We start from the raw sequence: 15,632 nt of genomic DNA, 5'->3' as shown, positions 1-15,632 counted from the left end.
GTTTCTTATAGGTAGGGAATGGAATGTGCTAAATGTAAAGGTTTCATTAGGTGACTTCTGTCTTAGGGCCCAAAAGTAGTACACAGCAAGAAGAGGAAAGGTTTTTTTTTTTTCAAGGGAAAAGAGAGAGAGAGAGAGAGAGACATGCATGCTGGAAAAGAAGCACAAAGATTTTATGAGGCAGGGTATTTTCTGGATCTAATGTAAATGGTATTCTGTATTAAAGTCTCTCAACTTCATCACTGTTTTAAATATTTATCCTTCCAAGCTCAGTTTTTACAGATGATCCAAATCATAGAAATTTAAAGCTAGAAGACACCTTTGAATTAGTCTATTTCTGTACATTTTATTTATTTTATTTCTGTACATTTTATTCACAGATGAAGAAATCGAGGGACAGAGAAATTATGTGACTTGACTAAAATCGCACAGCTGATTAGCAGCAGAGCTAGGACTGGAATGTAGATTTCTTATTTCTACTAGTTATGAAATTTGGTAAAAAAGGGTCTGTGTTCCCACCCTGGATCAGAATAAATCACAGTAGGCTGGAACTTAATGGCTCTCAAGAAATGGTTGAGGTCGACTCTCCTTTTTCCTATCAAATAAAATACCAACACATGTCTGAACATGACAAACACTGCCTTTTCCCTCTGCTCTGATTTGGGGTCCTTCAATCATTATTAAGGTCTTGAGTTGACCTAGTGTCGCTTTCCTAGAGATGGGGTGGAAGACAGCAGGGCCACCATGTTGAGGTCAAGCCTTTGCACCACAACCAGGCAACCACACACCCTGTGGGATTGAAGGTAGGGAGGAGGCAAGAATGTTTAAACTAATTGTATCACATTTCCTAATATAGAAAACGGGGGCAACTGCGTGGCTCAGTTGGTTAAGCGGCCAACTCTTGATTTCCTCTCACATCATGATCTCAGGGTCCTGGGATGGAGCCCTACAACATCAGGCTTCACACTCAGCAGGGAGTCTGCTTGAGATTCTATCTCTCTTTCTCTGCTTCTGCCCCTCTGCTGACTCGTTCTCTCTCTCTCTCTGAAATAAATTTTAAAAATCTTAAAAAAGAGAAAAGAAATTTTAAACTTGTGACAACCAGCTGCCACTTTTCTACTTCACGTAGGACACTAATGGACAGATTTCTCCTCATTTCTTTTTAATACAAACAAGAAGCAAGCACACATTATTTTTAAATTAGAAAAGCTTTCCCAGCAGGAGAGTTGTTTCCCTTTCATACTGCACATATAGAACTTATATCTTGGAAAGTTAGTGTCCCTTGCTGTGGAAGCCATGAAAAGTAGCTATAAACTATTAATACCATCCGTGAGAAGGAACAATAATAACATGGTAGTCACTGCCATTTCAGAACTCAGAAAGAAATTTCCCAAGGACATCTCATTACACTAAGACAGAGTGGTTTCTATTATAGGTTAATATCTGACATCTATTACTGAAGTAGTATTTAGCAAGTTATGGGTGAATATGTCCCAGTTGGCCTGGTTTATACCTACTATCGCCTACTATGAATAGCCACCCTCCCCCTTTAGTCTCCAGGGGGAATTGGTTTGGATGATTAATTACCTGTCCATTTTACATATTAATTATAAGAATTAAGTATGCAACCTCAAAAGCTTATCTGAAGTAAGTCATTTATGTTTTATTCTGAAGCATCTTTGTCTAGAGGCCCTTAGACTTAAGCATGGATTAGAATTACCTGGGATGTTCTCTAAAATTAAAGATTCCTGGATCCACCACTAGGTATTGTGATTCACTAGGGCCTGAGTTGGCCAGAGTATCTGCATTTTAAGCAAGCAACACTTCTTCCTTGCCTCTACTACTTTGATTCTGATGCCAATTGCTGTTGGACCACTATATGAACAACATTGACCTCAGGAAGTATTAGTTATTTGTCATTGTTGGGGCACTGCATACAAAAGAATCAAAATTACAAGATGATTTGCAAACTATAAGGTCTCATTTTGTGGGATTGTCATTTTAATCATTGTTCAGTCAACTCCTACTTAGATTATTGCCGTAGTATCTTATTTTCCCCACATCTGTGTTAACCTCCCCCCAATCCATCCTCCACAGAGTACCACAGAGCTGTTCTAGAACACAAATCTACCCTGTCACCTCTTCCACACACACATATGCATGTGCGCACTTGAAAACAGTCAATGGCTTCCCAGTGCCCTTAGGGTATAGGTAAAATTTCTTGACTTGTGTCCTGGCCCTGTCAGCCCATCCAGCTTCATTTCCCTCCCCAGCTACACAGACCTCCTTTCAGACTTCTTAAATTGTCCTCTCTTCTTCCCACCTCATGGCCATTTCCTGTTTAACTCCCATGCTTTCCTGGCCTTTCTTTTTCATCTCCTATTATTGATTCTTGAAGCAGCCGAAGACTTATCTGCACAACACATGTAACAGTCTTATTTTATGCTGGCTTGTGGCATTTTGATTAACTGTGTCCTTCCACAAAACTCTAAGCTCCATGAGAACAGGAGCCACCTGTGTTTTTTTTTTTTTTTTTTCACCTTTGTTCCCCAGACATCTTCTACAGTGCCTGGCACATAAGAGCTGCTCAGTAAATGTTTATTGGATGGATGGATTAATTAATTAGTTATAAAGTAAGGTGACCACATGAAACCCTCCTTGACTGCCCCTGTGTGCTAGGTTGGGGGAGGACGCTAGTGACCAAAAGATGAACAAGATACTTTTGGGGGAGGGCACTATGATCATTTTCTTCCACAATGTCTTTGAGTGAACAGTCACTGGCCATCAGTGAAGAGCTATACTGTGTGCTCTCTACTCCTTGGACTCTCATCAGTCTGAGATGAACTGATGCAACCCAGAGCTTTGGGTTGATTGATATTATTTTACATAGGCCTGATGATGCTGACTAGCTGAGAACAAAAGATGAGGGCTCCCCCAAAGGTGAATCATTACCGTGGTAACCACTTAGAGAAACTTATAGCTCTAAGGATTGCTTTATGTACTGACAAGGCAAAGTTTGATTTAAACCCTTGGATACTAACTGAGCTCCTAAATCTTTAGCTTCCTGCGTCCTGGCTGGTATTTGTTGAGGCAAACAAGCTTATGGTCCCAACCATATATGAAATATGTGGGGAGTGAGAGTTGTTTGTGTGGTGGCCTCACTTTTATAGAATTCACTGCTGATTAAAGTCCATAAAGAACTAAAACATGAAAACAGGTCACCTCTGGAATCAACTTATTCTGCTCACAGCTTGGCATCTTTGGGCATAGACTTGGCTTATTTTTCTTGTTTCTCTTGTGGAAGTTCAAGAGGAGGATATATTTTATTTAAAACCACATGTTTCTGTTCTCTTATTCTCTCTCTTTTACCATGTGCATCATAGATGATTATTTAGCAAAAGAACTAAAATAAAATCTCTGATTGAAATGAGTTATTTATATGTGGATAAAATACATGTACTTGATTTTTTTACAAAAGTATTTTCATGCCTTTGTGAATATAAATCCAACAGCTATTCTTTCTGAAATGGACAATAGTCATCTGTCAATGGGATATAGCCATATTTCCAGTTCTTTTAGATTTTTCTCTCTTTTACCACTTTCTCTTTGCTTATTTTTCTCTTGCTCACCTACTTAGTATATGTCCTTTCTACCTCCCTCTTTCTCCTTATCACATTATACTCTAACACTCTCACTGATAAGTGATTAAGGAAGCAAGAGTGAAGAAAAGGACAGGACAGATTACCTTCTGGTTTCAGGGCATTTTGCAATGTAGAACACAGCAAAGTATGCTTTTAGGACAGCGACTGGTCTGAGCAGCATACAGATGTGGCTTTCTTTCTTGGGCAGTGTCACATAAGAACTGTCACAAGCCTCCTCTCTGCCTGTAATAGACGATGGCAGTTCTCTGCCCATACCCCAGAACATCTAGAGTGCTTGTGTGACTTCCAGCTATCAGTGTCTGTGCCAGAGGGCACTTTTATGTGAGAAGTAGGCATAGCCCTATTGCCTATGGCAAGCTGGGAATGCCAGGAAACTGATATCCCAGGAAGTAGCTTCAACTATTGATTTTTATGGGCTTGGTGCATAAACATGCCAAGTCTCTTACCCCTGAGGATGGGATGATTCTGAGCCTATGTTTGGCCCCATTTTCCTGAATGTCCCATGGATTTAGCTTTAGCTGCATAATATCAGGCTTGAATGGCTTCCAACTCTTCCCTGGTCATTTCCCTCCTGGTGTTTCTGAAATGAACTGCTTGCAGACAAATCCTTGTCCTTTAACAACTTAAGCTAGAACTGAGTGTTATACATAAGTGATGAATCACTAAATTCTGTTCCTAAAACCAGCATTATGCTATATGTTAACATCTAAAATGTAAATAAAAATTTGAAAAAACAGGGACACCTGGGTTGCTCAGTGGTTGAGCATCTGCCTTTGGCTCAGGTCATGATCCCAGAGTCCTGGGATTCAGTCCTGCATCAGGCTCCCTGCTTCTCCCTCTGCCTATGTCTCTGTCTCTGTGTGTCTCTCATGAATAAATAAAGAAAATCTTTATTTTTTTTGAAAAAAACAATGTTTAAAGAGAAAACCTGTCTAAAGCAAAAAATAAGGAAATAAACCTAACTCTCTATAAAGTTACTGGTATAACCACTTTGAGAAAAATTATTATGACTTTGCAACACTGTATTTTGACTATACATCTAAAGACAAAAATACCTAAAAGAAGTCTTAAATTGAATTCAATAGGTTTGTATTTGTATTAATATGTTTTAAAGCTATTACAGTATTTTATATCTATGTAATATTTACTATCTATGTGTGTTAACAATAATAACCAAATAAGTAATTACAAAAAAAAAAAAACACAACTTAAGCTAGACAATAAGGAGTGATTTAGAAACACTAACTCGAGGATTAAGCTGTAAAGTGATATTTTTCAGGTGACCGCATTTGAAAAACCTTGATTTTTCCATCAGTGCCCTTCAGCCTCAGCTCCCTCTGCTTTGGAGGTCTCCTTTTCAACATTCTCACCTGTGCTGCACCTCTTCTCAAATAACTCAGTTTTCTAGATCTTGAGAAAGGTTTCCACTTATCTCTGTAATGCCCATTGGCTACATTTCATTCTGTCACCTTCTCTTCCTCCCAGACTTTCAAATAAGCATCTAAGAAAATTGCCTCTATTTTCTCTTTTTTTCACTTTTTGCTTTACTACTGACAATGTGGGGTATCATCATCATGCTTTAGCTCTCCAGTCCCCTCTAATAACCTTCTTATTACAAATGTAGAGGCTCTTTTTCTGTTCTCTTGCCATCTCTATCACCATTGAACATATTGACGACATCTTTCCTAAAAATTGTGTCTTGAGTATTTGAATTTTTAGAACTTCAGCCATGGAAGGGGCAGTTAGTCCAACCCCTTAATTTTACATCTGTGGGGAAACTGAGAATTGAAAAAGGTTGAATGATTGGCCCAGCAAGGTGCAACAGTGTAAAAGCTGAGCTTTGAATCCACGGCTTCTAACCTTCCATCCCATATGAGAACTGTTTAAGTAAGCCTTTGTCCAAAAACTTCACAGTGTTCCTAATTTTTATTTCTTTTCATATAAAGGCATCCCCACTGGGCTCCTTGCTCCTTCCCTCCACAGCCCATTATCCATTGTGGCAGTCAGGATGATGCTTCTAAAATGTAAACCAGAACCTGTCACTTCCCTGATTAGCCTCCAATTACTCTCTACTGCAGTTGGAATAAGATCCAAATGCCTTTTCATGCCCTGCAAGACATGAAAAGTTCCAGTTCGCTCTCTCTTTGGTCACATTTCCTGCTATTCTTGCTCTTACAGTGACTGTGCTCCCTCACAGGGATTCCCTCCTAGCTGGCCAGCAAGGAAGGCTTAGCCCTGCCTCTGAGCACTGGCTTTGCTCTCACTTGTTTGTAATGGTTTTATCCCAGGCCATTGCTTGAAAGCTTCCTCCTCATCATTTGGTCTCCGCTCCAATGGCCATGTCCTCTTAAACTGATGCACCTTACACTGATGTCACCATATCTAACTTTTTCTTTAGACACATCATTGACCATCATATCATGCTACTTTATTTTCTTTATAGCATTTACCACTAGTTTACAATTACATAACTTCCTGATATGACTTGGAGTTCAGCATGTTTCCCATCATTAGAATATAAAATTCATGGAGGATAGGAACTTTGTCTTGTTGGCCATATCTCCATACCCAGGATAGCAAGTGGCCAGTAGTCCACACTCAATAAACATCCGTAGGATGGACAAATCAATGTATGAATCCTGTCTGAATTTTTCTCATTCCCCAGAACCCTTTCTCTTTTACTTTACAATCCTGTACTCAGCTACTCTCTCAGTGTGTGTGTGTGTGTGTGTGTGTGTGTGTGTGTGTGTGTGTGTGTATTATCATCAAATTGGTTTTCTCATTAACCAATAAGGACAAAACCTATTCCTCACTGAAAGCCTTTGTTTTAGTTTTCTCTTCAACTAAAAATCCCACTGTTTGTCTAACTATTAAAGTTGTATCACTGTATCAAAGTGTAAGTCATGTTACATTTCCATGAAATCACATCCCACATCCCTCATTGATTGCCCATTCTTCAAACTATGTAAAATCAACCATGCATGTTATGCAATCTAAACACTCACATATAATCTATATCATCTTGAATTGTTTCCAGTTGTTTTATATATTATTTAGGCACTGTGCCTAGACACTTTAACTGTGTGTGTGCTGGTGTGTACGTTTGTACAGTCAATCCTCATAATGTTTCTACATTTTATATTTTTGAATTCACCTACTGCCTAAAATTTGTTTACAATCAAATTGTGCTTTGATGATAAATCAGACATTCCCAGAGCGGTGAAAACTTTGAGTGACCTGATATGTAGGTTCCCAGCTGAGATCAAACAAGGTACCACTCTTCCTGTTTTTGACCTTCTACAATAAACGAGTGTCCTTTGGCATTCTGTTTAGTGCCACATCTTTCATATTTTATGCTTTTTATTAGTGATTTAAGTGTTTAAAATGGCCTCCAAGTATATTGCTAAAATGCTGCCTAGTGTTCCTAAGGGCAAGAAGACTATGATGTGCCTTATGGAGAGAACAGATGTTAGATAACTCTGTGCAGGTATGCGTTATAGGACTATAGGCTGTTAGTTCAATGTTAATGAATTAATAGTATATATTAAATAATGTGCCTTTAAATAGAAATACTCATAAAACAAGATTGTGTATTGATTATTTATGGAAATGTTGCCTACAGGAACCTAACCCTGTATTTCCCCTAGGATTAGTATTTACTAATTCAGTGTTCATAACAACTTTATAGAATAGAATTACCAGAAATAATGAGAATTGACTGTATATATGTGTATGCTATATTTGTTGGCATTAACCTCACCAAGGTATTTAGAAGACAAAGAAACCAAGAGTTATTGAAATTTAGTAGTTTGCCCAAGATATTTCCTAAGCTGGTAAATGGTAGATATGGAACACAATTGTCATACTCCAAAGTCTTTTGGCTTCTCATTTACCACAACAGTAGCTCTTGTTTGTTTTAATTAGCTATAGAGCCCTAATTACTAGAAGAATGGGAAGAAGGAAGAGAAAATACAAGTAGAATTGCCTGAAAGAGCAGTGAAAACCCATAATTCATACAGAGACATAGATGTAGATGATATTTAAAAAAAAACAACTTGCTTTACAATCCCAGTTAAGTGTTTAATTACAATCTCAAATCTTAAAGAAATAAAAGGACCTCTTCACTTCCAAGTTGAGTAACTCTACATGCTTCGTGTTCCTTATCGTAGAAATGAAAGTCTACGAGTGACAAGTGACCAGAACTTAAAGAATCAAAGTCATAAAAATACTTTAATGACATGGATGTTTGTCCTGACCTGAGGATCTCTACCTTAAACTTGCATGACCTGAGCTGAAGCCATATGTGCTATAGAAGTGAACATACCTGCACGTTATATGTGGTTAGACATAGTGAGGCCTGATTTCATAAAGAGCTATCACCTTCCTAACCAATTGTGCATTTCTATAGAAACATGACAGGAGAAATTATAGCTTGGAATCTACATAAAACACATTAACATGGGTCAAGTTACTGTGTGGTCTCCAGGTGTGTGTATGTATGTATCTATCTATTGATATATATTTATACATATATGCATACAGATTAAGAACTATTTTTACATACTTTATAATTTATTTTTAAAAATAAGTTAAACATTTTTGGAACTTCAAAGTACTTTTGTGAACGCAGTTTGAAAACCTGACTTTTCCCCCTCTAAGTAGATTTTATAGGGCCTAGAGATGAAGAAGCCTAGTTTTTGTGATTCCTATTTGCAAGTGATCTTAGTTTAGTGCTAAATAAAAAGAAATCTCTCATCATTGATAATCCAGTTTAACCCACATGGTTGACAATTAGCTGTACTAAGACGGTGATTTCTGCAGTGTCTGGGTTAGAATTCAGTAGTGTGATGGAATGATGTCACCTGGTTCTGTAGTACAAGGGTCTTAATATATGTACAGAATGGATGAGATTTTTTATCATATGATATTCTCTTGACATTTCTTTTTCCCTTGAAAACAAGAGGCAATCATAAGGCTCAAATTAACACTTCTCAACTTCCAAAAGCTGCCAGAGATAAGGTTGAGTGAGGAGCTTCCAACAGGGAGGAAAGACAAGATAACGGCATTTTATGTCTGCCTCAAAGCTATACTACAAATCCTGGAGTGTTAGAAAAGGAACTAAAGGGTCCTTAAGAGCTGTGTCATCAAGCCAAAGGAACTAATTGGTTTCAGCTTAGAATTCTGAAATCACTCTCATTTCAATATTTCATGATATTTTATTTTCCCTTAGAATAATTAAATAGTTGCATGTCCAGTGACTTTAACGATCCTCTTTTGAGGAGCTAAGCTCTTCACAAATCAAGGTATCAAGGTTGATTTGTTTTTTTCCCAGTTAGCATATAGCTGAATTCCATGGTGCAGATCAAAATGGATTACCCACAGTTTCACCTAAGATTTTGTTGGCTGGGTCAACTTCTCCAACAGGGCAGAGGACTTTTGCATTCAGAGGTATTGACCGAGTGGCTTTGTCCTGCCAGGATTCATTAATTTATCTATTGTGTTTTACTAATATAGCACCACTGAGAATTTCGTTAGCAAAATCTTCTCTACCTCAGCCCCCAAAAGAATGCAAAAGCAATAGAGAGGTTCCAAACTTTTTAGCCTTAGACTCTTGCTTATTTTTCAGTGGAGATTATTGAAAACAATAATTCTTTCTTGCTTCAGGAAAAGCTGTCAGAGGAAGAGAGAAAACACAAGGAAACTTTGGAAGGTCTTCACATGGTGGTGGATGAGGATTCAAGGAGTGAAAGCAGTAGTGCAGACGAGGGGAAAGAAAACACCAAATTCCTGTTGGAAAGACTGAAAGCTCTAGAGGTAAGAAATGAAACAATTTTACATATTTAAAGAAAAATGACAATGCTCTGCTTCTTTGAAAGACATTGGTTTTAGGGAGTGTAAGTTTTCCTTTCTCAGTTCACCTACACAAATAGGATTCTAGTATCTCCCATTATGATTCATTTGTCATTGGTGAGCAAAAAGTTAAAATTTGTAGCATTGAGAGTCTTGACCTAGTGATTCTGATTGCAATGCCTTAACAAGTGTACCTAGGACAATAATTCATTTTAAATTCAGTTTGGCCCTCAAAATGGATCAGTACTCCTAAAATTACATGCTTTGTGAGGGAAGTGCTCTGTGGTATTTCACTTTGTTTTTCCAATACCTGATATAATGAATAATTGAATGAAGAATAATTGAAAAACCAATACTCCATAAAGATGACTGCAAAAAAATCAAACTCTTAAGTATTCAAAGCACTTCCAAAAACAAAAACAAAAACAAAAACAAACCTGTGCAGAAGTTCAACATGTAAAACATAAAACAAGTAGAGGTGAAGCTGAGCTAGGGGTACTTTAAGGAGGAGCCACCACAGTCTCCAGAATAATCTGGAACCACTGGTCTTTTACTTAGTGGCCTTTGACATCACTGCACATGCTAATTCCTGAATTTTTTATTGTATTTTTTTAAGTTTTTAAGAAATATTTTATTTAAATTAATTAACATATAATGTATTTTTTGTTTCAAAGGTAGAGTTCAATGATTCATCAGTCTTATATAACACCCAGTGTTTATTCCATCTCGTGCCCTCCTTAATGCCCATCACTCAGTTACCCCATCCCCCAACCCATTCTCCCTTCCAGAAACCCTCAGTTTGTATCCTATGATTCAGAGTCTCTTATGGTTTATCTCCCTCTCTGATTTTCTCTTGTTTTATTTTTTCCTATCTTCTCCTATGATCCTGTTTTGTTTCTTAAATCCCACAGATGAGTGAGATCATATAATTGTCTTTCTCCGATTGACTTATTTCACTTAGCAGGGTATCCTCTAGTTCCACCTACATGGTCGCAAATGGCAAGATTTCATTTTTTGATGGCTGAGTAGTATTCCAGTTCATAGCAGTCCTCAAAGAAAATTCCAGTTTTTAGATCTTGATTGACATCTCACATGCTGAAAGACTCAGTGAAGATGGCTTTTTTAAAAGTTGGCTTAACATCTAGAATAGGGACATAGTTACTTTTAAGCCAGACTATAGTGAGTTAATCTCATCTCAACTAGGTGCAAGGGACTTTCAGCTAACATCTAAAAATAAAATTCAACAATAGAGTCAACAGAGACCTGAAAACTTAATGTGTAAAAACAAGACCCAGGGAAGTATTATTTTCTGTGCTTGGTTACTGCAGTTCTGCCTCCAATCCACCATGCTGTCTATAGTGAGCACGCCCTTTTTATACTCATTTCCTCAACAAAGGGAAAGCAAAGAAATTAAGACTATGGATTTTGGAACCAGACTCCCAAGGTTTTGTTTGAATCCCAAACAAAACAGGGCTCACAAAACAGGCTCTGTGCCTCTATCTACTCAACTGCAAAAATGGACATCATAATAGTAACCTACCTTATAGGACATTGACGTGGATGAAATGAGTTAATATTAGTACAGTGATGCCTGGCACATGGTCTCCACCATGCCCTTACTCCAAGGCTCTTGACTTCTGTTGTATCATTTTTTTTTCTATTTACCTGGATTTAGTAATTAATATAAGAACTATGAATGGAAAAACTGAGCTACTACACACTAGAGTGACTCAGGGTGGACAGGTTGAGCAAGTGATACCAAACATGGGGCTTAAAAAAAAAAAAAAACATGGGGCTGAAGAGAAGTTAACTTAAGGAACCTCTGGCAGTGCCCACTGGGGCAAACATCCAGGAATCTTCCCTGTCCCCTCAAAAATTCTCACATTTGTGTCATTTTAAGAAAGTTACTGAGCAAGGTGGAGAAGCCTTCTTAAAGGAGACTGTGGCTGAAATCTGAGAGCCTTGAGAAAGTCATAACTTCATCTAGAGTTTGAATTACCTAGATTTAATTTAGAAATGTTTGGTAGTACAATTTCTTATTTCCCTAGAACCATGTACTTAAATTGTTAGTTTTATTCCTAATTATAGTAACAATTGCTCTTAGTTCATCTAATTGTCACTGAGACAACTTTGTGAAGAACATTTTATTTAATCAAGCTAAGAGGTATTTTAAAAATATTTTTGGCAGCTAATATTTTCTAAACCCTCACGGAGTAAAAGAGAAGCAGTATTTTTTTTTTCCTTTCACAGAGATCTTTATACTTCAGGCAACACCTCTTGTGTCCAGCATTAGTTGCATGTAATAGATGATATATCTAAGTGCCATTAATCCCCACAAATTTAATTCACAAAAATATTTTATTTTCTAAATTAATTTCTTCTGGTCATTGTCATTGCTTGTTTCCTAAAGTTCTTTGTTCAATACTAAGTTAACTTTCTCCTTACCCACAATTCTTACTACTATTTGAACCTGATCTTTAGTTAGCTGTTTCTTCCAAGTTCTTCAGCTGCAGGGCATTTCTCCCTTGCCCCTTTCTGCAACTCCTTTCCCAGCCTGACAGAGAATATGGCAGCTCTTTCCCATGTGCTTCTTCTCTCTCCACTAAGGCCCCATCACTGGTTATGCAGGGCTCTGTGCTCTGTCCCTGAACTCCACTCATGGTCTCATTCCATGCCATTCACGGAGCTCATCAAGGTATTTCGCTAAATAAAACATTTACCTTCCAAAAAGAGCTCCAGGGCCAGTAATCAAAATAATGATTGATATTCTCTCTCCCCACCTTCCTCTCTCTTTTGTCCTAGCAATTGTTTTCTCTCTGTACCTTGGTTTCAGTAACTTTCAGTTGTTCAGGAAGGTCAGCCATTACCCTCACCACCCAGTAACTATTTTCCCTGGGCCTAAGTGATAAGATTTGTTTAGGGTCCTGATGTCTGGGGGGGGAACCATTTGCTATATTTTATATCTGTGCCATAAGGGCCACACGGTTGATATAGATGCCACTTGTACATTTTCTGTAGCTTTTAAGTGCCAGGTGTAGTGTTTCCTATGTTTTCTAAAAATTTTGGTTTTCAAGACATGTGTTTAAGAAACTGCTTACTCAACTTAGTATCAAGCTCACTATTTTCAACAGCACCACCCTTTCAAAGGCCATGTCTATCAAAGGACCACCCCTTTCTCTCATCTCATCCCTGACCACTGAGTCAAGGGAATCTCCTAGACATGACCTCCACAATGCATTGACTTGACCTTATGTCTTCTCTTTTCCCTCATGTCTGCCCTGGGTTTTGGCCTTACGCACCAGATTTGCTTATGGGCATGTTCCTTAAAATACGTGATTTGCTTGTCTCAGGCATCTCTCTGCATATTCCCACTTGCCCTTTCTAATCATTCATTGACCAGCTTCACAGCTGACTAGAAATCAAGCTGGACATGCCCTTTGCTCATTATCAACTCCCACAGCATCTCTGATTCCCAAATTCTAGCTAAGGGGGAGAGCAGGACTGAGACAACCTGGGAGTTCTGAGCCTCCAGGTAAGTGCTGATGCCTTAGCTATAGCCTCAAGGTCAGAGGAACTTGGCTTCTTATATAAAAGATTTGTTTTGTGCAGAAAAACATGGCAATTAAATGTGCTAAAGTGATAACAGTGTTTTCTACTTAGTTATACCTTTCCATGAAAGTATGACAATTAAAGTGCTAAGCATAAGCATTTTTGTTAATCAGTAATTCCATTTTAAAATGAAGTAGTTAAAAATAGTAATTCTCAAAGCTGTCTGCACATCACAATTTTATGTTGAGTTCATAGTCAATAGATAGTTACTGAATACCTTCTATGGGCCAAATGCTAGGAGTAGATCAATTTCATGGTCTAAAACCCCAGTGAACTACACACTTAAATAATAAATAAGTGAGCAAACAAACAAATAGACAAATGAATGCCTCTGAATAAGAAAAAACAGGTGATATAGTCATCGGAGATCAGATAGAAACAAGAGAGGTGTTTACCTACAATGGCAGCTGATTACCAGGCTATGTAGGTACAGTGTAAATAACACAAAGGAGGGGTACCTGGGGGCCCCCCATGTCTGACTCCTTACTCAGAGGGAGAACTCGGTTCTTCCTCTGCCCCACCCCGCAAGAGCTCCTCTTCCCGGGCTCTCTCTCCCTTTGTTTCTCTCTCTCTCTCTCTCTCTCTCAAATAAATGAATAAAATATTTTTAAAATATATAAATAAATAACAGAAGGAGACAGCTGTATGAAAACCTGGATGAAGCACAAGGAGAAACTACATGTGGGGAAGCCTAGATATATAGTGGAAAGGTTGGCAAGTTAAAGGAATAGAAGAAAGAAATTTACCCTGAAACACAAATATAAGGTTAAAAAATGGGAGGAAGAAAACTAAGAGGGGTACACAAGGACCAGACCCTTTTTTAAATTTTTTTTTCTTTTTTTTTTTTTATGATAGTCCCAGGGAGAGAGAGAGAGGCAGAGACACAGGCGGAGGGAGAAGCAGGCTCCATGCACCGGGAGCCTGATGTGGGATTCGATCCCGGGTCTCCAGGATCGCACCCTGGGCCAAAGGCAGGCGCCAAACCGCTGCGCCACCCAGGGATCCCGGGACCAGACCCTTTAAAGCCTTATAGGCTATGGTCACAGCAAGGACTTTGAATATAATTGTAAATTTAAAGGAGAGCCATTGGAAATTGTTAAGCAGGGAAGTAACATGGTCCAACTTGTGCTTCGGAGGGACTACTCTTGCTGATTGGTGGTATAAAAGCAGGACAGCAAGTCCAGGTAGGAAATTGTTTTAGATTCTAGACGGAAGTTGTTAGTAGGCTAGGTCTAGGCTAGTAGGTCTAGAACAGGCACCTAGGACTAATAGGAAATAATAGCATATAATAATACCATTAGACTAGTAGACTAGAGGGGAATAATGATGATGACAGTGGTGGAAGTTCTGACATAGAGCTTAGTATGTTCAAGCACCGTTCCAATCTATACGTATACATACTATTTTAATCTTTATAATAACTAATGTGAGGGGAGGTGGATATGGTTATCTCCATTTTACAGATGAGGAATGTGAACCCCCAAAAGTTAGATAAGTTGCCCAAAGTTATATAGTCAGTAAGTGTGAAAGTCAGAATTGAATTTAGACTCCACCATGGTTCGATTATGCTCTGCTGATAAGAAATTTGGTCAAGTAATTATGTGTTGAGAAGTAGAACCTATTGGAATTACTGAAGGATTGGATGTGGAACATAAGAGAAAGTGAGAAGTCAAGAGTGACTTTTAGGTTTTTGACCTTAGCAAATGAGTATGGAGTTATAGCAGATTTCTGAGGAAGGCCAGGCTCAGAGCAGCGGCAGCTTGAGGAATGGAATATATAATCATCAGTTTGTTTTGTCCATGTGAAGTCAAGATTCCTACTAAACATTCAAGTGATGATGTTTGGTAGGTAGTTGGATTTCCAAGGCCAAGGTCAGGGCTAGAAATATGGATTTGAGAGCCATCAGCATATAGATGGCATTCTACGTTGTGGGACTTAATAAAGCCACATGAGACATAAGTGGAAATGTAGACCTAAAGAGGGCAAAGGACAGACCCTTGCAGTGCCCCTCCATTAGAGGTCTGGCAGATAAAGGAGAGCCATCCAACAAGCCTGTGAAAGAGTCGTTAGTGAAGTAGAAAGAAAATCAGAAAGGTGAAGTGTCAGAGAGGTCTAAAGATGAAAGCATTTCAAGGGCAGCCTTGTCAGTACCACCAACAGAATAAGAAAGATAAAGCACAGAATCCATCACTGGCTCTGGCATGAGATGGGGAGAGCTAAAAGCCTGATGACAATAGTTTCTGATTGGAGCAGGAAGGACGGCAAGGAGGTAGAGACAATGTATACAGATGGCTCTTTGGAGGACCTTTCCTGTAAGGTGTAGCTGACATGGAGACAGTCATGCCTGAAGAGAGACATAGTACAAGAAAAGCTCTTAAAAACAGTAGCAAGAAAAAAACAGGGCACTATTTAGGGTGCACTGGTGTACCGATGGGAATGATCCAGTGGAAAGGACAAAAGCCATGCTGCAGGAGGGAGAAATAGAAATATTGGAGTGAAATCTTCAGGGGG

General features: G+C 38.5%; 1 protein-coding gene across 15 annotated transcripts in view; it reads left to right on the top strand.

Annotated features, from left to right (window-relative positions):
* NCKAP5 (NCK associated protein 5) overlaps positions 1 to 15,632 on the top strand; it is a 946,904-nt gene that overhangs the window by 658,422 nt on the left and 272,850 nt on the right. For all 15 annotated transcript variants that reach the window (XM_072757601.1, XM_072757595.1, XM_072757603.1 and 12 more), the window contains one exon: positions 9,327 to 9,476. In XM_072757601.1, coding sequence (XP_072613702.1) covers positions 9,327 to 9,476 — 150 coding nt within the window. The remainder of the gene's footprint in view (positions 1 to 9,326; positions 9,477 to 15,632) is intronic.

Source organism: Vulpes vulpes, chromosome 5 (genome assembly GCF_048418805.1).
Source record: "Vulpes vulpes isolate BD-2025 chromosome 5, VulVul3, whole genome shotgun sequence".
Classification (NCBI taxonomy): Eukaryota; Metazoa; Chordata; class Mammalia; order Carnivora; family Canidae; genus Vulpes; species Vulpes vulpes.
Note: the sequence above shows the minus strand (reverse complement) of the source record. Positions and strands in the feature narration are given on the sequence as shown.